Genomic DNA, 23,953 nt, shown 5'->3' with positions numbered 1-23,953 from the left:
GGCATCACCGGGGTGATCACAATGACCGGGCTCGCAAGAAGAGCGGTAATTTTTCTGCCGTGGCTACCCTGGATAGATAAGACCATGTCAATACATTATTGTTCACTTGTTGTAGATGTCACATTCTAAGATGGATGAAGATCGTACTATCTAGAAATATAACATGTTCCCGAGCTTGTCACAATAGCGGTACTTTATCAGGTGTTATGGAGCACCATGTTTGAATGTTTGCAACTCAAAAGAGTACCTTTTGCCAACGATTTGTCTCATTGTATACAACTCAAAAGGGTGATAATACCAACAACGTTTGGCATTGAATACCACTTTAGGATGTTTGTAAACAAAGTATCCCACTGAATATACCACTAAAAAGATGTTTACATTGCATCTTTTCGCACTGAATACCCAAAACACCTTTTAAAAAGATTCCTAGCGTGAATGTGACCAGCTAAGGCAGCTTCAAGAACTTATTAACCTTTTTTCCTCGAGTGTATGCATTTTTATATATTATATTTATGTATATCTATCATTTAATTGACTGTGAAATGACAAATGTGATTAAGCACGTCGGAAGATGATACCAACATAGTGATCATTTTAAGGAGAAAAACAGATTTAAGTAAGTGATTGTGAAGATAATTGCACTTTAAGAAGAAAAACTAGATATTACAGGTATAGTTTTGGAAACGCCCCCTCTCAAAAAATGAAATGGAGGCTCTTATTACCAATCATGTGAAAGAATATGTTTCTACTAATACGTGATGATACAAATTTTGCCGGGAAACCGCCGACTAATTGATATATTTGGTAAATTATCAAATCGATCCAGCCTGGATAGATATCGCGAATGCACTTCAACATTGAACATTTGGGCATAAATTATATTTCAGTTTTTTTGCGAAGTATTTAATTTGGCATCTAAACCTCTGAAGGCAATATTTAAACAATATAGAATGGATATTTTGCACCCAAAACCATTGAACCGCAATGTTACCACTTCCGGTCTTTACCTATGATATTTAGTTTATGGCCATGGCGATTATTTCTAATTTAACAAACAGGTATTCAATGAAAGAAAATGGTATCTCTTTCTTACATCAATTTTATCGCCCAGTAGCGAAGGGCATTTTTTGTCCAATATTGATCCATTTTGAATAGGATTAGAGAAAAAAAATCAGAAAAACGGAACACTTGTTTATTAATCTTTTATCCCAGGGTATTTGTGGACGTGAACTTTACATTTTGTACGAATATTTATCATTCTTTTAATTAAATTTGTATATTCTGACAAATGATATATCGGCACTTCCTTTGGAATGAAAATATGGACAGCTATTTCATTGTATCTCATGACAAAAATCTAATTTTGTGGGAAATTTTCTCTTGAATAAAGATGGGATGCCCCAGGCGTCTGTATTTTTGTTTGTGGAATAATTATTTGAATGAAATCGGATCGCCCTATCTATAATCTGATGTAATTTTATGGTGTGTTTTTTTTTGTACAAAATTATTACTCTCAAAGTGAGAACACGATCGGAAAAACCTCTTTCGAACTTTCGTCCTGTTATAAAGATTGATAACCAAGTAAGGCAGCCATTACCATTACATGTACATTTTGTATTTAGAAGTAACTTCCTTTTGTTTTATAAGCCTGAAATACATTTCTGATTGATTCTTGTTCGTCATGCTTTCCCTTTTTTCAGAGAAATCACCAACACCAATCTCAGCTACATACATGTTCACAGCTTTGAACGACTGAAACTGAAAACACTGTAAGTATTGTACATATTCATCCAAAATAAAAGATTTTTTTTTTTTTTTAATAATTGTGTTGGTTAGGCCTGTTTATTTTTCCTTTGTCATCTTAATAGATAATTGTTATTTCTTCAATTTTGCATTTGCTCACTTTTTCCACTTAATGCCTAATAATAATGTAATCTCGAAACCAGCATTAACCAGCGTGCATTTTTATTTGTCATCGTGTACTTAATTGTATATACCCTGAAGTAATGTTGACTGGTAGATAAAAAGCAAATACATAAAGGGGCGTATATCATTCATGGGTCCAGTCATTAAGGGGGTAATGGTATCCCCCTCTCTATTTCCCTCTCTCTTCCCCCTCTCTCTTCCCCCTCTCTCTCTCTCTCTCTCTTTCTCGCTCATGTTTTCGCCTTTCGATGGGGGGGGGGGGGGGTAGCAGATGCCCCCATATCAACGCCTTTGTGTTCGCCAGTGTACGAATCTTAATTATTGTACTTTATATGTAGACTTGTTATAATCCAATTTTTCACTATTATTTTGATTTTTTATAATCTTGACAGAGATTTGCGGAGTAATCGATTGACGTCCATCACGTGGGAGCCATTTATGTACCTGTATAGCCTTAAGGAATTGTGAGTAGATAAATAATTCAGGATATAATAATGGAATATATCACATCAGACACGAAAAAAGGAAACGATTATACACCCACAAAAAGCAATGTGTGAGCTTACAATAATTATTTATTGAATATCAGATTTGCAAATTTGAAATTCATAATAATCCCCGTCCGATAAAGTCGCACTTAAACTAGTTTGAGTAGTTTCAAGCAGACAAGTTTATAATATAGAAAAATATAGAAAATAGAAATTGTACATTAATATCTGAACTATACACACACTAGTTTATAATTATTATAAATAAGGTGTTTTTAATTACGATGATAAAACAATAATAATAAAGTCATTTGTTCCCCACAATGTGACACTGAGCATCTTGTGAAGCATACTTTGAAAGATCGCCCGTAGATGTTATCTTCATTTATAAAATCTGTTTAGTGTTATTGTTGTGATGGAAAGCACAAGAAATATAGTCCATCTCTAAACTTCATGAATCGTAATTTAGGTCGCGGGAACTTGGGAAAAGAGGGAGGGGTCAATTACAAAAGTGCCTTCTGTTATGAATTTCTATCTTTTACGATCTCATTCGGGTATTGTTCCCCAAGAAAGAGGGAATGCACATTTTAAAACTTTGTCCTTTTTGTCTTATTAAACCGCTTTACGCTACGATTCATTTTAATTCGTTTTAATCTTTGAAACTTTCTTTCTTTTTCTTCAGATTACTTGCCGACAATCCCCTTGTCTGTAGTAATTGTCAGAATAATTGTCTCATTGAACCGTTTTACGCTACGAATAAATATGTTTCATTTGAAAATGATGAGACAATGCAACAACTATTGAATGAAAATGTGTGTCAATCTTTGAAACTGTCCTTTTTTCAGATTACTTGCCGACAATCCCCTTGTCTGTAGTAATTGTCAGAATAATTGGCTTCGGGAGCCCCACCAGGACCTCACGTTGGGTACAAACCTAACCTGTGTGCACAATGAAACCAAAACTCTCATGCAAAGTTTCGTTGTGGATAACTGCAGTAAGTAGAAAAACCCGCCTTCCTTCAAAAAAAAATCTTGTATTAGTAATGGGCTTTATACACCACAAATTATTTTTGTTCACAATTTTGTATTGAGTACAATATTTAGATGACCAGTATGGTTCACTGTTTTGGATCACGTTAAAGATAAACTTGAGTTCTGGTAATGCGATTGCATTGTGAAAGAAAAGGTGTGGAATGGATCAGAAAAGTTGATCATATAGCATGTAAGTAATGGTGTGTAATGCAAGGTTCTGGAGTCATCAAAATCATCATAAATTTGGCAGAGTCTTGGTAAGGTAACAATCACTTACACAGAAAGATGTATATGGGACAACACACATGGTGTCGGCGCTAGTATTACCCTGATTTCCTTATCTTTCTATGCTCATTACTCAGCCAGTATACATTTTCTTCCAAAATTGTTTGGCACATGACATTTATTGGTAATCTTGAACATTCAGTGTAAGTTTCGTTAGATTCTGTGAGAATTCATTTTCTTTTTTTACCAGAACTCAAGTTTATCTTTAACATTCTTGTTTCCAGCTTGTTATTGGAGGACGTAAATTAGTATAGCCATAATCTTCATCAAAAGGATTACGAAATTATACATAGATGAGCATAATACAAAACGTCTTTATGTATTTTTTTAGTGATGAAATTCTATGTTCTTAGACATTAAAAAAATACATATATTATTGTTAGCAAGTCTATTTGTGTACATGGCTTTCCTGAAAATTATCTATCAAAAACACAATGATCTATTTCAGCTGTTTCACACTATTGGGCAGCAATATCCGGATTTTGTTGAAAGAATCTAGATGGAATTAATATAAAATTTTACAGAAAATTACAGAAGAGTTCACCATGCAACTTTTACTTGCGTTTGCCAAAACAAAACCAACAACCACAGAAAGCCCTATATAACAAAAGTAACTCCTAGTTAACAACGACACTGCTCGAAACCTTCTAGAGCTTTGTCCAAGCATTTCAGTATTTTAAAACAAATGAAAAGAAATAAACGAATAAAAACTCTTTCGAAAGGTTTGTCTTTGTAACGTTAAAACATTTCAAGAGAGCAACACTTTTGAAGTTCAAATTTTGAACTTTGGACTTTTAACTCTTACATTCGTCCAGGAGTCCCATCTGTGAACGTGACGCCAAAGCACCTAGAAATCAGGGACGGCGAGTCATTCAATGCGAGCTGCGAGGTGGACGGGGAGCCGCACCCTAGCCTGAGATGGGACGTCAGTCGATTGGTGTCCCCTTACCAGCTGGTGAATGTCAGTAAGAGGCAACAGATCATCATGGTCCAGAACGCATCCTACAAGGATACGGGTCTCCTGGAGTGTATCGTCAGCAGTGTGGCAGGATGGCGCGCTGCTGAAGTCAACCTTACGGTCAAGGGTGAGTTCCTTATCTGATGAGAGAAGGGAAAATATGATAAATACCTTTTTACACAATGCATTCTCTTTTATTAAACAGATAATGTCCGTATTGAATTGAATTGAATTTATTTTCCTCTGCAACATATAAATCAAATTACATTTCAAGGATACAACATATACAAAATATCACGTATCTTCCTGTTGTTTTGTTAACCTTCTTTCTGCGCATTTATAGTTGCTTGAGTTTATCATATCAAAACATACATATAAATTTGTTTGATTGGCAAATTATCAGCCTGGGATCCTATCAACGTATCAAAGAGAACAAATGCTGTATTCATAAGCGATTCATATTTCCATGCAATTGCTCCTGAGATCAACCGGTTCAGAACTTCAGAAGACCTATCAGATTGTTGGTTCTGATGATCTTTCAAATAGAGTTGCTGATGCATAAAAATGTATTAGCGAGCCTATATTTTATCGACCCTTTCTAAGGACCTATAGACCTAAAGATCTAGGGATCCATAACACTTTAGGTGGACCTATCAAATGATCGGTTCATGAAAAATTCAAGTTGTGGGTTCTGCAAACCATTGGACTTGGTTCTGGGGATCTATCCTGACCAAGCAGAGTCAATATGCATTAATAAACAAACTCAAAGCTCCATACAGTGGCATTCAAGATCAGTCGGTACTGGGGGACTATCAAAAGGTAGGTTTCAGAGACCTAGAAACAATAGATTCTCGGAATGGATCAGCGAGATGCATTCATAATCAAAATCGTATCCCCATATAGTTGCACCCAAGATCAACCGGTTCTGGGGACCGATCAAGCGGTTCCACTACTGCATCGACCTGAACGTGACGGCCCTACCGACCCCAAACGTTACTATATACCACAACGGTACCAAGGAGCTTCATTACGACGCAAGACTGGACAACGTCACCATCAACTCCCATCCGACCATGAGGAGGTACGAGGTCACCACCAAGGCTCGAACCCCGTGGCAGATTTTTGGTTGCCTGATGTTCCTTTTGCCATCGCACTACGATAATGGCAACTACACGCTGGTGGTTTCCAACGAGCTCGGGTCGGATAGGAAAAACATCAGCGCCATATTCTTTGATGGAAATGGTAAGGAATTGCTTCTATTTCGTCTCTGTGTTTTTTTCTTTAGGCACATGCACGTGTCTGGCGAAAAGTATGTTAAAGAGTTTCTGAATGGCTACCAAGTTGTGACCTTTTATCTCTGAGTGATTAATAGATGAATTAATACACAATCAAGAAACAACCTTTAAAATACTTATGTAAATACGTTGTCAGTGTTCATTATGTCTTCAATGAAGCTAACATTTTGAAATTAAACATAATATGAGCTTCACTTAGAAAAAAGTTTCTGTAAAGTATTCGGTAAATGTCATTTGCTAAGAACTAATTATCCTCACATTGAATGTTCCCTTCATTGTTCATGATTTCACAATAATTCATATCGGTCCTTAATCTACTAATTCTATTAAACCTGATCCTGGGTTTAAAATCACGTTTAACAACATGAAAACTTAGATCTCAGTTTAATTTTCTTTGTTAAACCAGATTTTGAACAAAAGTGTTAACCAGCGTCCTGTTTAAATGTTAGTAGAATACGGGCCTCGGTGTTCTAATACGTCCACATTTATCAGATATTGAGATGCACATAAATGAATGATAACACTGATTTTCATGTTCATGCCATGAGTTTGCGACTGCCATCCTCATCCTAATACTTGCATTCGAGTTTGTAACTAACTTTTACTAATGACAACCATGTGATTGTCTAACACTATATCCATCTGCATGTCAGTGAAACGAAAACTAACCTAACACGTGCGTCTGTGTAGTGTGGGATGCGGTACTTACTAACTTCACATTTCATCATGGTTTTTCATATTAACATTGAATGTTGGTGGCGGGTGCACTCATCTATTACCCCTTCTTGTTGGACGATTTCACGTTAACACCAGAAGCACCTTACCCTGAGAAAGGTGAGACACCAGCCCCCGATGGCAGGGACAACACCCTCAAACCCAAAATGACATCCGGGCCCAAAGGACCACCATTCAACGTCTCCTCGAGCCAATCGCAAAAGTTGGCCTCAGTTCCCGTAAGTATTCTGTGGTTGAGCCGCAAGGTCAACGGCCACTCCTGTAGGAGTCTCCAAAGGCACTTCCTGCAACAACCTCTCCGTATGTGCTGTTGGCTTTTAGTGTTTGCCATTCTTGTGTGATTCTGTGATTGCACGTCTTTCATCCCGTGTATCTATGTGGCAACCTCTGTTCTTGCATGCATGTCATCTCCTGCAACCCTGCTCCTTGTGTACCTATGTATCACCTCCACTCACACTCCATCTAGACTACTAATTCCGGGTACCTTCTAGGGTACCAGGTAAAGAGATGATGTCGTTGGTCACCCTTGTTGGTTATTCGTTTTCTTGTTCCCTGTGAAGTTGCTATACCTGATTATCCTGAAACTGGCAGTCCCTCTTCGCAAGATAACCGCACACGCACTATCAACCCTCCCATGTCACGAGGGACACCGAGTTACGTAAGTATAACATTCTCTCCAGCGCTCTGAAAAAGAAAAAGAATGTTTGAACTAATCTATGTGCCACTTCGTTTAGTAGCTGAGCGAAGAGAAATCTTTTTCTGTGAAAAATCATTCACGTGCCACTTTGTCTAATAACTGAGTTAAGAAAAGATTTATATGTAGAAAATAAACTGTATTTTTGAAATTATCGTTAGTCATAACATTTACACTTAACTATTACGATCAATGTAAACAAGGTAAGACTAATCGACTGTTTTACGTTTTAAGATATGTGTATCTCCCTGTCCATAAAAAGAAAGGAAAAAGGTACTTTGTAAACATGCCAGATTGTCATGGAGGGCAAATTGTAAAACTGCTGTCCAGACGTATTGTTGATTGAAAAGCAGCTGAAATATTGATTATATAAGGCCCGTTCACATATGACAGGGCAACACCGCGATATTTTATTTTATTTATTATTATAAGAATAATAATAATAATAGTGGGTTCTTGTATAGCGCTCATGTCAGTCAGAAGATGCAAAGTGTCATGTATGTATCTTATACGGCAGAGCTCAGTGAATAAGGGCTCCTTTGTTGCGCACAGTTGCCATTAATTTTACACAGGAACAAAAAATAGATGCGGTTTCTTGCGGCGGTTGACCGCGCCATATCTGAACAAGCCCCCCCCCCCCCCCTGGACAGTAGGGGCGTTCAGAAGACCCATCAAAAGTTGCATTTTGTTTGTTTGTTCTTGGTTTTTGTTGGGGGGAGGGGGCGTTCGCTACCGTTACCCTGTGCTTGAAACCTCACTAGTTGTCTGTACCTCATAATCATGGTACGGAAATGATATACAATTAAGGTGTTGCGGTTGGCGCCTCATTCCTTTTTTGGAAGAATGCCAACTCTGGAAAGGGCTTTCTTGGTAAAGGAGGAAAGTCCTTTATCAGCCCCTGTCACATCCATAGATAGTTTTCCTAAAGGAAATATAAATTGCTATCATTATCGTAATAGATACATGTATATCAGACAGATTTACTTTTTTTAATGGACGTCTGCCAGTTTGTGACGCAATAGATTAAGACTCAGAATGGACCATTCAAATATTCACTCTTTCTTAACTTCTTTATTTGCGTTTTGCTTCAAGAAGTATAGCTTTGTGCACAAGGTCGCTCGGTGACCATTGATTATTCTGTAAAGTGACCGAAGTGAAAAGGTTTCACTGACTCTCCGCATCATGTTTCAGTTTCGGTTTCAGTTTTCTTTTTCATTTCCAACAGAAGAGGAATTTTGACAAGAAATCAGATATACAATTCAACATTCAATAACATTATACAATATACAAGGTTTAAAGTTGTGAAATAGAAAGTATACATAAATATCCAGTATTATGTGTTTTTTTTATAGTTTTTTTTTAAAGACAAACCTATGGAAATGAAGGGATCCACTAAAAAGCAGAGCTTGTAAAACGTGGATCCTTCAAAATAATGACAAATATAATTTGTGTTACATGTAAATATATTGACTTGAAGAAAAAATATATAATACATAAATTTCCAAAGTGTTGATGAGTTCCGTATCACTGGTTATCAGTTTATGGCAACTACATTTTTTACGGGGAGGTCATAATTTATATACCATGCAATCGTCATTTTCAGTTTTTCCATTTTAAAATCATATGAAGGAACGTTAAAGGATGCAGTTAAAGAGTGTTTTTTTTTATAACATTTTTGATAGCGGGTATGTTTACTTATCGCTTTAATTCATGTGCAACCCTGCTGCAAATGATTTTGATAATATAACATCAAAATAGACAAAATTGTTGGTCAGTACTGACGAAGGAAGTTGATACGAGATTGATAAAAGGCTGATGCACCCTCCTTACTTCCCTTCAACCCCACCCCCAATGCATATATTATGTAGCATATATGGAGGTCGAGAAAAGTGCATTGAACCTCCTAAGATAATACAAAATATAAAAAAATCAAAACCGCATGTATGTAATGTTACATAACAAATGGGCAATGGTTTATTCAGGAAGACATGGATTGGGGGCGGGGGTAATGTATATTTTCGGATACAGCCCATTTGCTGTAAACCAATCTCGTGTTGTATCAATTTCCCTGGGCCCTCAAACGGGGGGAGGGGCGTTCTCCATCATTATTTTATGATGGATACGCCACTGACGTGTTGAAATGATTTCTCCTGATTATTATTTACCTCTGGAGATGCTGATGGGGGGGGGCATTGTATTGTGTCGTTATGTCCTCCTGTCTTTAATCTCGCTATCGCAATATCTCAAAAACTAGATGAGATTGGTGCCAATAAAACTTGGCATTATAATTACCTCACGGAGATGGGGATTTTCAAAACCCATTTTGTCATACATACAACAAAGTTTAAAAGATATTTCAGAACATTTGTGTTTGAGTAAATCATACTTCGTCATATATCCTACTAATATGATCGCAATGACTTTTAGAAATCAACCAAAGGCACTATTTTAAAGGTACTATGTCCCTTTTGCAGCCAACCTCAAATTCTGTAGAACTTTGCAGGAATTATGAATATGTCATGTATGTCCTATCTGTGAAATTTAAACGTTAGCAGTGTCCTCAAATTCAAATTATGCAAGGAAACCCGTTTACTTGCTAGACTTTACTGTCAGACACTATTGAGTGACTGACTGGCTTTTTTCTTCTTTGGTAATAACATACATGAAAAGATTTGTAAAGGGTACATGAGCATTTGTCTATCAATAACCCACCTCTTGTGATGGCCAAGATTAAACTGATTGAATATTTGCCCAGCATAAAACGTATGACCATTCGGTACAATTGTCTCAAAATCATGACTATTACTTTTGGGCTCTATAGCCCTAAAGTCGATTTGACAACTAATAGTCGTTATTTTCCCACTTGAAGACATTTTCAAGCCCCACCTTTTTTAGGGAAGTTCTAAATTAGTATTATCTTTCAAATGCAGTTGGAATTTAACTTTTTCATTTTTTTGACCTGCAAATGGGACATAGTACCTTTAAAAGCTTTGTGTGTGTCATCTATTGGCGAACATGACAATGAGATATTACGTAAACTGAAAATGATTTCTACATGCAATAAAATAGGGGTTTAAATTGCTAAGTTGATTTCTTTAAGTCTTCACGAACCTGTTGACCTTTTTTCCAGTCTGTTATTATTAGAATGCATTACGACTACAGTTCAACTGATAAGATGGTAATTGTATTTTTTGCCAATTTCCTAACGTAGATACTTATTGTAGTTTAACAGTGTATGGAAATGATTAAGTCATAATGTATAGAGATAGGTTCTTTGTTTGTTACTCTGTTATAAAAGTAATGAAGATTACGAAATCAACTGTTGACCGTAGTTTGTTGTTACTTCTTCACGTCGTAATTGTGGCAGTGTGATACATTCTTGATAGATAGAGTGTATAGCTTCTCAAAGCTTTGTTGATCAAGCTCTATGACTCATTAGGTTTATCAGTAAAGTTAAATAAAGATAAAGAAAATTCTTTCAACTTTGTGGACAACAGTGTACTAAAGCTCTTCTTCCCGCACTTGTCTGATTATGACGCAACAATGAACAATTGCCAAAATGAAAAACAATAGTAATGTACAAAATAAAAATAACGACGTAATATCTGAAATAACAACAATTCAAGATATACAAGACCGCATAGACTTTCAAGAAGTTAACTTAAAGCTTATCTGCACTAGTTTGGCCAGGAGGGATTAGACCACACAGCGAGGTCACTGACAGGTGGCTATCTCATCAACTCAGCTCTCAAATAACATAAGAAATAGAGGATCATGGGGGACCAACAGGCACCGATTGGGGAAATTTTCTATGTAGAGGGAGCAAGTAGCTACAAGTAGGACAGTGGGGCTTTAATAATAATGTCAATGTCCTGATCATGGAATATTTCACTTTAAAAGGTGGCGCACAAGACTATTGCCAAAACAACTTCTGGGGTTGATTTCTTATGAAAATCTTTGCGGTCGTGTTAGAAGGAAGAACAAGACTTGTGATTTCTGAAATATCAACCCTCAAAATATGCGAGTAAATTCAGGGGCGGATCTAGGGGTTTCGGCGGTTTAAACACCCCCTTGGGCGGCCAAAGGAAGAAAAAAAAGGGGGAAAGGAGAAAAAGAAAGAAAAAAAAAAGAAAAAAAGAAGAAAAAAAGAAGAAGAAAAAGTAAAACAGTAAAACGGCGCTATTTTTGGAAAATCCCGGATCCGACACTAGGTCAAACACCCCCCCCCCCCTTGGCAAAAAGCTAGATCCGCCCCTGAAATTAATGACATTGCTAATGGCAAAACCATAAGAATGGGACAATTACTGTTTTTCCCGTGACTACTTCCTATTGTCAAGTCCGTGTTTTCCTTAAATATTCTTTTATTTTCAATTTGTTCAATCACCTTTTTTAACATTCTACACAAACCACTTATACCGAAGTGTTATGTCCAGTTCTGGAAACCCTTCAGAGGCTGATCCAAGTTTGTCTGAAAAGGGGCGATGGGTTCCTCAACGTTAATATTTTTTAGGAATATGATTTTGGGAACCCCACCAGTCCTCTCCCGTGTCCCGTGGGGGCATAGGAGCTAAAAGTATGTTTTACCTGGAAATGTTTCCCCTCTTTTCCTCGGAATTCGACCGTCCTACTTAAAGGTACATTGTAATACAAATAAAGTTTTGGGAAGTTTTGAAAATTGGGCCCTGTGTGAAAAGTGATTCTTTACAATGTTGATATATTGGGGATGCCCCTGTGGATGTATTATAAGCACTAGAAAATTTAGCCCCTAAAACACTTTCGAGAAAAATTAAATATAAAAATTTACCGGTGCTCCCGGTAAATTTTGATAAATTTCAAATAGCGCCTACGGCCGTACAATGGTAGCTGCGACCATGACAATCTCTGAATATGTAGTTGTGATATTTAACTTCCAAACGGAAATAGCTAATCGGTCGATTTTAGTCAAGACACGTCGTTTCATAGCTTAATTAATATCTTGACCTTGAGAGGGAGCTATACAACATAAAGAGTTTATTATTTACAATTTCATAACTTTAGACTCGATTTCAATCGCGACAAACGATCACTGAATATTGTATGATCACATATGCTTTCAATATGTTCATTTGAACCAAATTCATGACCCAATACCAAAACTTTGTATTACCTTTAAGGTCTTTTAGTAGGGGGTATGATAGGATAGTCACCCTCCCCCCTTCTCAGGTTTTTTAAGCCAGAAGAACCCTCGTTTTATGTACATTTTCTCCATAGAAGCTGCCAAATTCTTTTCTCACCCGATCCTCCTATGACATTCTATTTCCCTATTTTCCCTTTTTGTAATTCTTGTTTCCTGTAAAGTTTTTGTTTTCTATAATAAGTATTGATTGGATAATGTACTTTATGGTTATTTATTATGAAGTTTTTGTTTCTACAGCCTTCTTTTCAACAATGTCGTAATTTGATGTGATAGATAGTTTCTCACATATATTCCATTTCATAGAATAGACAATAAATAGAGTAGAATTATAATATTGATTGTTATTTGACCAGTAGCCTTTAGTTTTAGAGTATATTGAAGTAAATTGAGTAGTACTGTGGTTATTTTGCGTTCCCGAGTACAAACAAAAAATCTAAAAAATAATCTCGCATCTCTTTTTGGCGCACATAACGAGTTTACTTTGAAGTTGTCGAATAATTGTGGATGAGTTGTTCCATCTTTATAAATGGCTAATTATAATTATATGGCTATAGAAGCTTATTTTGATTGATTGGAAGGAATCAATTATTAGTCGTTTGTAAAGGCGTACCAAGAATAATGGCCTCGAACTATTTGATCAAAAATCTAATTTTGGAATCGATGTTGTTTGTCTTCACCGAGCGGATTAATCGGGCAACAACCCACTCATAATGAAAACAACCACAACAACAAATTAAAATGTTAGTAGAAAATATGAAGAATGATTGTGTTAGAGGCAAGTGGACTCTTACGGAATACTTATTCAAGACCGGGCTCAAGTTTGGGGTTGATGGTTTGATGAGTTGATCATTTGTTTTTTTACCTAACTGTTAAGGATGCGTGTGTATGCCTGCTAGTAAGTAGCCAAGATACCAATGGCTTTAAGTCCTCTTTTTGGGACTTGGTAATGAGGATTAATGCCTTACCAAAAAAGCATTAGCGGATCGACGTGGTCCTGAACCTGGGACATCTCGGTTACAGACCACTGCTCTTCCACTCGCATGAAATAAATACTACTAGAACCAAGGATTGTCGTCTTATATGTGTCTAATTTTTTCCTTTTTCTTCAGGTATACATCTTGGCGGCAGTCGGAGCAGGAATCCTTCTCATCGTCTTGGTTTTATTCGGCCGAAAGTACTACACGAAGAAGCGCGAAAGGTTCCGGAACCTAGGAGACGGCAGTGCGACTCCGTTCACATCAGTCGCCTGTGTTCTGGATGCAAAGAGAGGAGAGGACCGCGTCGACCTGGTCCACATGATCCCTAACCCGAACTACCTGGCTCGAACGGACCGCCGATCTGGAAGCAGTAAGTTTATACTGATTGTTTGCTTCAGTGACATTTTGCTCCTCGATAAGCAAATTCCTAACTTTGATCCCGGATATAAAACGATGTACCTATAACAAACCTTAACCCTAAACCTAACCTAAAACGGTAATACAACCCAAACAAAATAACCTTCCAATGCTTGTTTAGACCACATTCCTCTGTTACAGTAACACACATACGCACAAGTCCATGCACCCACATACACAAATAAAAAAATATATCTATTTAATCATGAAGAAGCTTGTTATTTCATTGGACAGTACGACTCTGAGACCCGGGGGTTGATGGGGGCAGGGGGTTGTCCAAAAAATACACAAGTTATCTTCAATAATTATCTATTAACTTATGAGTGGAATCTAATCAATTCGTTTGGTAATCTGATGGCAGCGGTGGGATATGGGCACAAAATGAATTATATTCATCGAATGTTCACTTCATGTCTGCTTTTTTTACAGCTGCCATCAATCATATTTCCCGTGAAAACATCCGGTTCATCGGCGAGCTTGGGGAAGGTGCGTTCGGCGTGGTGTGCCTGGGACAGTGTGAGCACCTCCCCGGCGCAGATGGTCCGACCATGGTAGCGATCAAGACCCTCAAAGACGCCTCCGTGGGCGACGCCAGGACCGACTTTGAAAGAGAGGCCGAGTTGCTGACCAACTTGCAGCATAAGAACATTGTGGCGTTCTACGGAGTGTGTACCGATCACGAGCCGTTCTTTATGGTCTTCGAGTATATGGAGAATGGAGACCTTAACAACTATCTCAAGTAAGTCTTTTTCAAGGGATGGATTACTTCAAGTTGCACTTTGTTTTTTAGTATAGTTTTGTCTCTCCTCATTACATTTTAACACCTTAAGTTATTATCTTTCTTCCAATGGCATAATCTCCCCGTTTTGAAAACTACTTAGCAAAATACTTTACATTCTTAACCATCTTTTATTGTTGTCTTGAGTAGATCTTAAATCCTCACGCACCTTATGAAAAACAGACTTGTGGTAGAGCCAGGATTCCCATTCCAGTAATGGAAGCATTAAAAGTCTGAAAAATCTCGGGCGATTTTTACACTTCTCCACTCTACAAGATACAGCAATCAAATAAATTATTACCTAATACTAACCATTTTGTTATCTTCATATTTTCCATATTTGTCACTCCAGATCGCGAGGGCCCGATGCCGATTGTTTCACCCGAAACCAGGCCTTACTGCCCCTGACCGTGAAAGAACTCCTCTACATCGCTAAACAAATAGCTTCGGGTATGGTGTACATGGCTTCTCAACACTTCGTCCATCGAGACATGGCCACAAGGAATTGCCTTGTAGGGGATCGACTCATCGTCAAGATTGCAGACTTTGGCATGTCAAGAGATGTTTATAGCACAGATTACTACAGGGTATTGTATTCATTTTTTTTATATTTGATGTAAATTTTTAAACATATTTTGTGTATTTCTCTTTACCAGTCGTACTATATATTTCTTCAATTCAAGGAGATATCATAACCAAGAGATGCATTAAGTCTTGTAGGAATGAATATCGTATTGACAATTAATCCGCTTCTGTAACGATCGAACCAAGGAAGTGTTGGTGTATAAATATTTGGTGTTTAAAGGCCCACTGCACTACTTGTAGCTACTTGCGCCCTCTATATAACAAACAATGCCTAATCGGTGACCATTGGTCCCCCATAATCCTCTTTTTCTTATGTTAACTGAGAGCTGAGTTGATGAGATAACCACCTGTCCAGTGACCTTGCAGGGCGGTCTAATCCCTCCTGTAAACTATGGCAGATAAGCTTTAATGGTTTAATTGCAGAATAATTTCTTTTTTAAATATTAATTTGGTTTCGTGTTTGGTTTGATATTTCACCATAAACAATGATGGCTCCTATAAATGAATATTTGGATAAACTAAACTGTAGATCTACACGTTCGTATCAACAATAATGTCTGTTTAATCAGAATAACCTTGAGATATTTAACAGATGTCGATGCTAATTAAAAGGTCAATGTATATATGACAAACATCAGAAAAATTGAAATACGTCTTGATCTTACCTTCCCTGTATTCTCGCTCATAGGTTGGGGGACACACGATGCTACCCGTCCGATGGATGCCTCCAGAGAGCATCATCTATAGAACCTACTCCGTGGAAAGTGATGTCTGGAGCTATGGGGTGGTCCTTTGGGAGATTTTCGAGTATGGAAAGCAGCCCTGGTTTGGCCTTTCCAATCACGAGGTAAATGATCAATCACTGAATGTGATAGGAAGGTGGCGTATCCAGGCATTGATAAATGAGGGGGCGGGGTAACGGATGATGTGTGTGGGCAATCTTTGTGTGCATTAGACTAAATGCAAAATGGTATTGATTGTCAGGGGCCTACAATGAATTTAACCCATGCGAGACATACCATAAAAGGGGCATGTGGCGCCACTTACCCCCCCCCCCCTCCCCCCCCCCTCCAACAACACCTTGTATACAAAATGTATAGATAGGGAAAGAAAAGAGAGGGGAAAATGTGTTTCACAAGAGCCTCCACTCCCTAGAATTATGTCTACTTAGAAAGACAAATGACATCCCCTGGAATTCCATGGTCACACTATATGCTACTCCAGTGGTCACCTGAATTAATCGCATTATACTGTCTTTAAATTTTGAGGATTGGGAAGGCCTGTGATGCTAATTATAGTAACGTTTGAGAACTGGAATCATGAGTAAACATTAATCTGTTGACTTGTCCTCGGTCAGGCTAATAATAACAGGGCATTTTGACATGTTCGTAACCAGGTATATATTGGATTACTACTTTAATCAATTCCAATAAGACACTGGACGGTGGAAACGTCGGGTTACCTAAATTAAATTATTGCGACACGGGATGAGAGATTATATTGCAGACTGAGGAAGAGGATCAGATTTACTATGTAGGGGTGCAAAGCATTGGTTTATATAAAATAATTTGTGTGTATTATACGAGCCATACACACACATTTAGGTGAGCAATTAGTAAAATGTAAAATAGATTTGGATTAATTTCCTCTCTTGTGATTAAAACGAAACCGTTTTTTTCTTTTATATCACAGAGGTCCCAGACATGTCAATCAATTATTATTTCATTAAAAAAAACATGTTAAATGAAAGCAAACATTTCATTTTGATGCCCATTAAAGGTAAAGACCAGTATTGGAAACGCCCCAATTTCAAAAAATGAAATGGAAGCTCTCATTACCAATCATGTGAAAGAATATGTTTTGACTAATACATGATGATAACAAATTTGCCGGGAAACCGCCTACTAATTCATATATTTGGTAAATTTGTTTCTCTCATGGTCTGTGAGAGATATAGGGTAGTCCCATATACATCTTAATGTATAGTGCTTGTAACTTTACGAAGAATGGGCCAAATTTCTTATCATTTTGATGATTCCAGAACCTTGCAGATGCTAGATGCTAGATGATCAACCTTTTCTGATCGATTCCACAACGTTTCTTTCACAATGCAATCGCATGACCATAACTGGTCTTTACCTTTAAACGTTTATGATAATTATAATCTTATAATCCGGGCTCAGAAGGGGTTGCTTCTATTAACCCCAAGATTTATCAGACTCAACAATGCAGAAAAGATTTTGTTTGACTTCCACAGCTTCATTTCCTCATCATAAAATATGAAATCTGAGAGATATTGACGTAGATATACATATACCTCATTCATTCCTATTGAGGGAGTTGGTGAAATCCACACACACAAACGAAAACACACTCACACACGCGCACACACAACAGATGATAATGCCACTTGCTACGAAATGCGTTTGCCATATTTTTTTTACTGATGTGAAGAGGACTATAAAATGCATTGTTATCAATCTTTCACCAGGTGATCGAGTACATCCACAACGGGATATTACTGGACTGCCCCAAAGGCTGCCCCAAGGAGGTCTACAAAATCATGCTTGGATCCTGGCAGCGGCAACCAACACAGCGCATGCTCATTAAAGACTTGCACGACGCAATCTCGCAGCTGTCCGACGAAAATACTCCCATGGTGGACATTGTCGGGAGGAACACTTTAGTGTAGAAACGCTATAATTATCAAGTCAGGACTTTACCGCGTTTCGAAATGGACCTTGTTTGAAGGAATGATGAAAAAGCGGTTTCCGAGTCTACAAATTGCATCAATATACGCTTCAAAGCTGGATTTGATATGCTTGATTTGTGGACCATTGTATTTATCAACTAACTTGCCATGCACAGGAGAAGGATGATACGGGCGCACTTCTTTGAAAAAGTTTATGTTTGTATAGATATTAAATAAAGTACTGTTTTTGTCGATTGTAAAAGGTATGTATAATGCACTCCTGGAAAAGGGAATTAAGATATTACCATACGTCCGAGAACTTATGTAAATTATGTATATCCTACAAATCTCTCTTTAATGCTTGACTTTAAACAAAAATATATATTTTGACGTCTTCAGAACATGCCTTTGCCAATTATTTTTGCTTGGAGTGGGGGAGGAGATAAAGGGCTCAGTTTTCTCATCAGTGGAAAATCCTAATAATGTATAAACAAAATTATGAAATCAATATGTTAAATAGTTATTCATGACTTATGCAAAGTAGTTGCATGTTTTTACACTTTATCAATATTTAATGATTTGGATATTTATAGAAAACAACTCTTGGTGTGATTAAATATTGGCGGATATGCTTAAAATGTCTCTTGTACTTATACCTGTCAGTTCCAGGGCCCGGTTTAATAAAAAAAAACTTGTTATTAATAACAAATCAACAGTTGTTATTAATAAATATAAAAATTGGGAGCGCCAGGAGTGTCAAGTCGGACAGAAATGAGCACTATACAAGAGCCCAATATTATTATTATTATTATTATTATTATGACATCAGTTTTGTGGTAATCACTGTCGTTATTGATTCAGCATTGTTCTTTCTGTTGTCTTATGTTGACGATTGTGATAGATTTGCAGGTATTTTTTGCAGATGGTAAACTCATCAATTCCATGAGGTTTTGTTTTTTAATTTGCAAAATTGCGATTTAGGATTATGTAACGGTTGTAAAATATTGTTACAATACGAGAGCAAAGACTTTAGAAAAAAATATTTCAGTCCATTTGGACCGATGGTAAAGAAATTCCCGATCGTTCGGGGTTTTTTTTTCAGGATGAAAATTAATCTTACATGGATGAACTGGTGTAGTTCTGGAGTTGATTTCTATGCCAAATGTCATCCAAGTACCATTTTTCAGATGTCATGTACTTAACATCCCCTCTCATTAGTGGTGATATAATTTTTATTAACCTGCAGTACTGAGTGATTTCTTATTAACCACCATAACACCCTCGATTATATAAATCACTTCTGGATATTAATATTTAAGGCGTTTATACATAACATTTGCGCAAAGATTTTCAGAAAATCAACCGAAGGCTATGGCAATTTCAATAACCTTGCGCATCCCCTTTTCAAAATGTGAAGGGTTACAATAATTAATCTGACTATTTTCTGTATATGCACTTAGGCAGTACATTAGGGTATTGAATTTGCCCCTTGGGTGCGTTAGCTTAATTGCATCATTTAACATGTTTGATATGGAATTTCAATTTTAAAACAACAATGATGATAATGATAAAGGAATTTTTCAAAATAAAAGCATGGTATATTTTTTATCAACTTCTTAATGTATTATCATCGTTAAAATTCTCATAATAGCTGCGCCAGACAAAATGTTGAGGGGGCCATGAACGGCGATTTATGAATATCTACTGTTTTGTTTTTGTCATTGCAAAGAGGTTCTATTTCGTGTGATATATTGTAATTGATCTCTTTTGTGAGATGGATAAGAGCTCTCAGTCAGGTAGTTTTTAAAAATGATTATTGTCTGTCATTTTGATAGTTTTAGGTGAAAAGCTTCGTGATGCGGGCCAGTGCGATGAAAGAGATACAGGGTGATTTTAAAATGTTGATATATCTGGATGTATCAATATACAATTTTTGGTGATTATTTGAGACTCATGGTACGAGGATGAACTTGCAATGGATTGAAAAATTGACAGATTTATTTTAATACCTATTATTGAAATAAAAAGCCTATTGTACATCGCCCGTTTAGAGCCGATACAGGGAGTAGAGGAAACTAGGATTCGCCGATACAGAGGTAGTTTCTAAATGTTACACTAACAATTGTCTATATCGTTATATACCTCACATTTGGAACGCTTCAAAATCGGATTCTGTAGAAGGCAGGAGCGTTAGAAGTCGACACTTTAACGCACTATTTGAACTGGGCATATAGCCCTCTAAACTTGCATTGTGTGTTTTTTAGACACATTTTGCATCTTATATTTTGTGAATCAAACAACTTGATTTTTCTGTACAGTTCTTTCAATATTGAAAACGTATTTCTAAGATGTAGTGTATGAATTATAGATTATATATATGTGTATATATAAATATTATGAATATATATACCTTGGAGATCGATCGGTGCTGAGTATATTGTATTCATTTATTTTCTTCACGCAGCAATCCACTTGATTGTGTATACAAGTGCAGAATTATGATCAGCGTCTATTTAAAGATATCACTTTTTAATGTGAGAAATAAAGGCAGGCATTTTGATATTGTGTATGCTACTGCTTTGCTCAAATCTACTCTCTCGCCACGTTCCGTCGCCATGTTCACTCGCTATGAAGAAATCATATTCACCCCTGTTTAGTCTATTTCTGCTAATTAAACGCCAAAGAATTTAGTAACTTTCACCACTAAAATCTAAAAACCTTTCGATGCTGTTCAGAAAATTAATTGGATAACACAGTTTAAATGATGTAATAAGTAAAAGCGTCTTTGTAATTTTGTCATGCTCTTCAACATAGTATTTCATATACCACTCTCACGGTGGGTCAGTGTAATTTAACCGAGTTTTATGTGAGCCATAATCGTTGCTGTTTTCAAATGTGCTCGTCTCTGAATTTTCTTTTTTGTTCTTTTAAGTTCGATATATATTTTAATATGAATCAAATATTAAATATAACATTCATGTAATGAACGAGTTCTGTTGTTATTTATCTTTTCAAGTTGTGGTAATTACCGATAACATTTCCAATTACTCAGTTAATTTAACATCATATTTTTTTTTTCTTTCTCTCTCTCTCTCTCTATTTACCCTTCCACAGGGTTCAGCATAATTATTTTCACCAATGATCGAAATAAGACTCGTCGAATAAACATTGAAACAGTAAAATATTAAAAAATAACCTCGGTCGCACATCGAAATATAAAATATGAAACCTGACAAAATATAATGGGTACACCAATTCTATAACATAAAAACAAACAAGCAAACTGAACATACTACATTTCCATATCAATATGTCATTTTACATTTGCTACTGTGTATTATCTATTTGTGTATATCATTTTCTGTTGTATATTGTTCATGTGCTTTATGTAATGCCAACAACTGAATTTCCAAATTAACTAATAAAATTAATCCGAATCTGAATCTGAATTAGGTAAAATTAAACCATTTTTTCACAAAATTATTTAAGATATGTTTTTGCTATATATATCTTTCCATATCATAATAAGTTTTAACAGCTGACGTAACTTGTTCAAACAGTGGTATCTGATTTTTGCATTTTGCAATCATAAAGTCACAAACAATTTTTAGATTAGAATGTTTAGCTATTAACGTTTTTTTTTTCTCTCTCTTTTTTTTTCTGATAAAATCGTATTTAAATATAAATAGGACTATCACGTCGGTCTACAAAACAAGATCTTATAGAAAAAAAAGCCAATTATAATTCGTTATACTTGCATCGAAGAAAGTAAATCCCTCTAAAAAAAAAAGGGTCCGGTGAGACACAGTGTGTGCATGCATGTTTCATGTTTTTTAACGCGATTAAACCTAGATTATGCCATTTACATGTTGGGACAAAGGGAAGTTAGCACACGATATACAGGCCCCGCGAAACGTTTTCAAACTGAAGGGGGAGCTAAAGTATTTACGATCATGTAGAGCGTACATTGGAATAGCCGGAAGCTCAGGGTTTTTAGACATATAATTACGGTCAGCTGTGCATATTTAGTGCCTTAAACATTGTCTTAATGTATAACCAACAAACACATATAAGTTAATACCAATCATTTCTGAATTTTTCACATTTCGTCCTTGCAGTAAATCCCTTTACGCCTAAAGCCTTCTTAACACTGAGAGATTTAATTTTTTAATTTATAATCTATACGGTACATCAAGTCAGTTCACTAAAGCATATCGGCCTCCACCCAGACCACTTTTATGGACATTTAATTAACATGTCTATGATTTGCTATGCATATGGCCTCAGGCGCTTACGCTAGGGGGGGGGGGGGGGTTGGTTAAAAAATATTCCTTACCGCCCCCCGCTCCCTCCCCCCGATGAGCGAAATATCGGTCGGCGCGAGTTTCTCATTTGCGGGGAAAAAATAGTTCTCTTACTACCACCCCCCCCCCCCCCCCCCCCCCTCTCCCCCCCCCCCCCCCCCCCTGTACGCCACTGTATGGCCTGTACCATAGACGTAATACGTCTATGCCTGTACCTACCATTCCTTTGATATGCGTTCCAATGTAAGTTTTCTGCTTTCAAGATCACAATAAAACCAGTTAAGATAAAAGCGTCTTTCTTTCTTTCTATTTAACATATCCTTTCAAAACAGTGGGGGGGGGGGGGGGGGGTCGAGTCCCCCGAGCCCTGCCATTCCGTGTGCTACTTAAGAATATAATATATAACTCCTTCCTTAAATGCGCTCACCGTCACCCAGCACATATCGTGTGACATTTTATGGCTTCATTCATTTATAGTGGGGTTTCGGATGGAAAGGGAATTACCATCTCCCAGGGAAGAAATTTTCAGAAGAAAGAAACAGCGTACTCCTAATTGCCTTCCCCAAGTATTTACTCAAAGCTCAAGGCCTCCGATGGCTTCGTTCTAACATTTTGCTTTAAGACATCTGCATTTTCTAGCAATAAGCATATATTGCTGATTAATATCATGATTATCTGGGCATCGTTTTATCAAACCGCCATAAGTCCAAGTTCGTCGACATCCCCTTGAAATGCGTGTATTAATATCAACATGCGTTTCAATGGGATGTCGGTGAACTTGTACTTATGACGGTTTGATGAAACGGTGCCCAGTGATTTTTCTGTTACAGATAAATATCTTGTGTAACGGTTGAATCGCTGATCTTGATTTATATGAAGATTAAGAATTATAATATCAAATTCCCCCAAAATTAGGGGGAGGATAAGAATTCTAAAAGCAGCTAGAATAGTCTAATTAAGGGGCATTGCCCGATTGGACAACCAACCCCATCATTGGCCTATATATTGCCAGTTTATCTGTATTACGGATCTAAACTGCTCCAGGAAAAGAACATTCTCACAAATTCATTTATATTGACACAATACTGCTGTTATTTTGTACTCAAAGTCCTATACCAAGCGTGGCTTTAATCATGAGTTACCCTTCTCTTGGAGTTCAGTTATATTCTGAGCACTTTGGATAATCAATATTTTGAAAACGGTATATATATGTTAGGCCCAAACACCTCTAAAAAAGTACACGTAATACGAACTAATTCTGGCTATAGTCCCATACAAAATGGCATAAAGGATATTTTGTTTGAAATCTGACAGAAATATACTAAAAAATACATCAATAAGAATCGGCGGAGAAGTGTTGGTCCATACATTGAGAGGGTTCTGGAACACCATTGGGTTGGGGAGGAGGAGGGGTGGGGGGAGGGGGAGGCACTGGAAGTGTTACATTGATAAAATGAAAATTGAAGGTCATCAATTACTGAGGTTTGGGAGGGGGTTCTTGTTCATTCTCATAAGTGTATCTGGTTAGTGCCCCTTTTCTCCCCTGATAATTTCCCTTCTCACAATGATACGTGCCTCCTTTCCTTTTTTATTCTTTCTAATAAGGGAC

General features: G+C 36.9%; 1 protein-coding gene across 3 annotated transcripts in view; it reads left to right on the top strand.

Moving 5' to 3' along the window:
* The window catches only part of LOC100888955 (BDNF/NT-3 growth factors receptor), a 42,984-nt gene extending 24,234 nt beyond the window's left edge, over positions 1 to 18,750 (top strand). The window contains exons 3-13 of one of the 3 annotated variants that reach the window (XM_030976929.1): positions 1,704 to 1,772; positions 2,322 to 2,393; positions 3,263 to 3,411; positions 4,549 to 4,818; positions 5,595 to 5,933; positions 6,803 to 6,939; positions 13,701 to 13,938; positions 14,415 to 14,724; positions 15,116 to 15,350; positions 16,037 to 16,195; positions 17,840 to 18,750. In XM_030976929.1, coding sequence (XP_030832789.1) covers positions 1,704 to 1,772; positions 2,322 to 2,393; positions 3,263 to 3,411; positions 4,549 to 4,818; positions 5,595 to 5,933; positions 6,803 to 6,939; positions 13,701 to 13,938; positions 14,415 to 14,724; positions 15,116 to 15,350; positions 16,037 to 16,195; positions 17,840 to 18,040 — 2,179 coding nt within the window. In that variant the 3' untranslated portion in view covers positions 18,041 to 18,750. Of the gene's footprint in view, positions 1 to 1,703; positions 1,773 to 2,321; positions 2,394 to 3,262; positions 3,412 to 4,548; positions 4,819 to 5,594; positions 5,934 to 6,799; positions 6,940 to 7,281; positions 7,380 to 13,700; positions 13,939 to 14,414; positions 14,725 to 15,115; positions 15,351 to 16,036; positions 16,196 to 17,839 lie in introns of all 3 variants that reach the window. The other 2 variants (XM_030976928.1, XM_030976930.1) reach the window with 2 other exon arrangements.
* Positions 18,751 to 23,953: the final 5,203 nt, after the last annotated feature.

This window comes from Strongylocentrotus purpuratus, unplaced genomic scaffold (genome assembly GCF_000002235.5).
Source record: "Strongylocentrotus purpuratus isolate Spur 01 unplaced genomic scaffold, Spur_5.0 spur5_scaffold_9, whole genome shotgun sequence".
In the NCBI taxonomy this organism is placed as follows: Eukaryota; Metazoa; Echinodermata; class Echinoidea; order Camarodonta; family Strongylocentrotidae; genus Strongylocentrotus; species Strongylocentrotus purpuratus.
The sequence above is the reverse complement of the archived record's forward strand: the minus strand, read 5'-3'. Positions and strand labels throughout refer to the sequence as shown.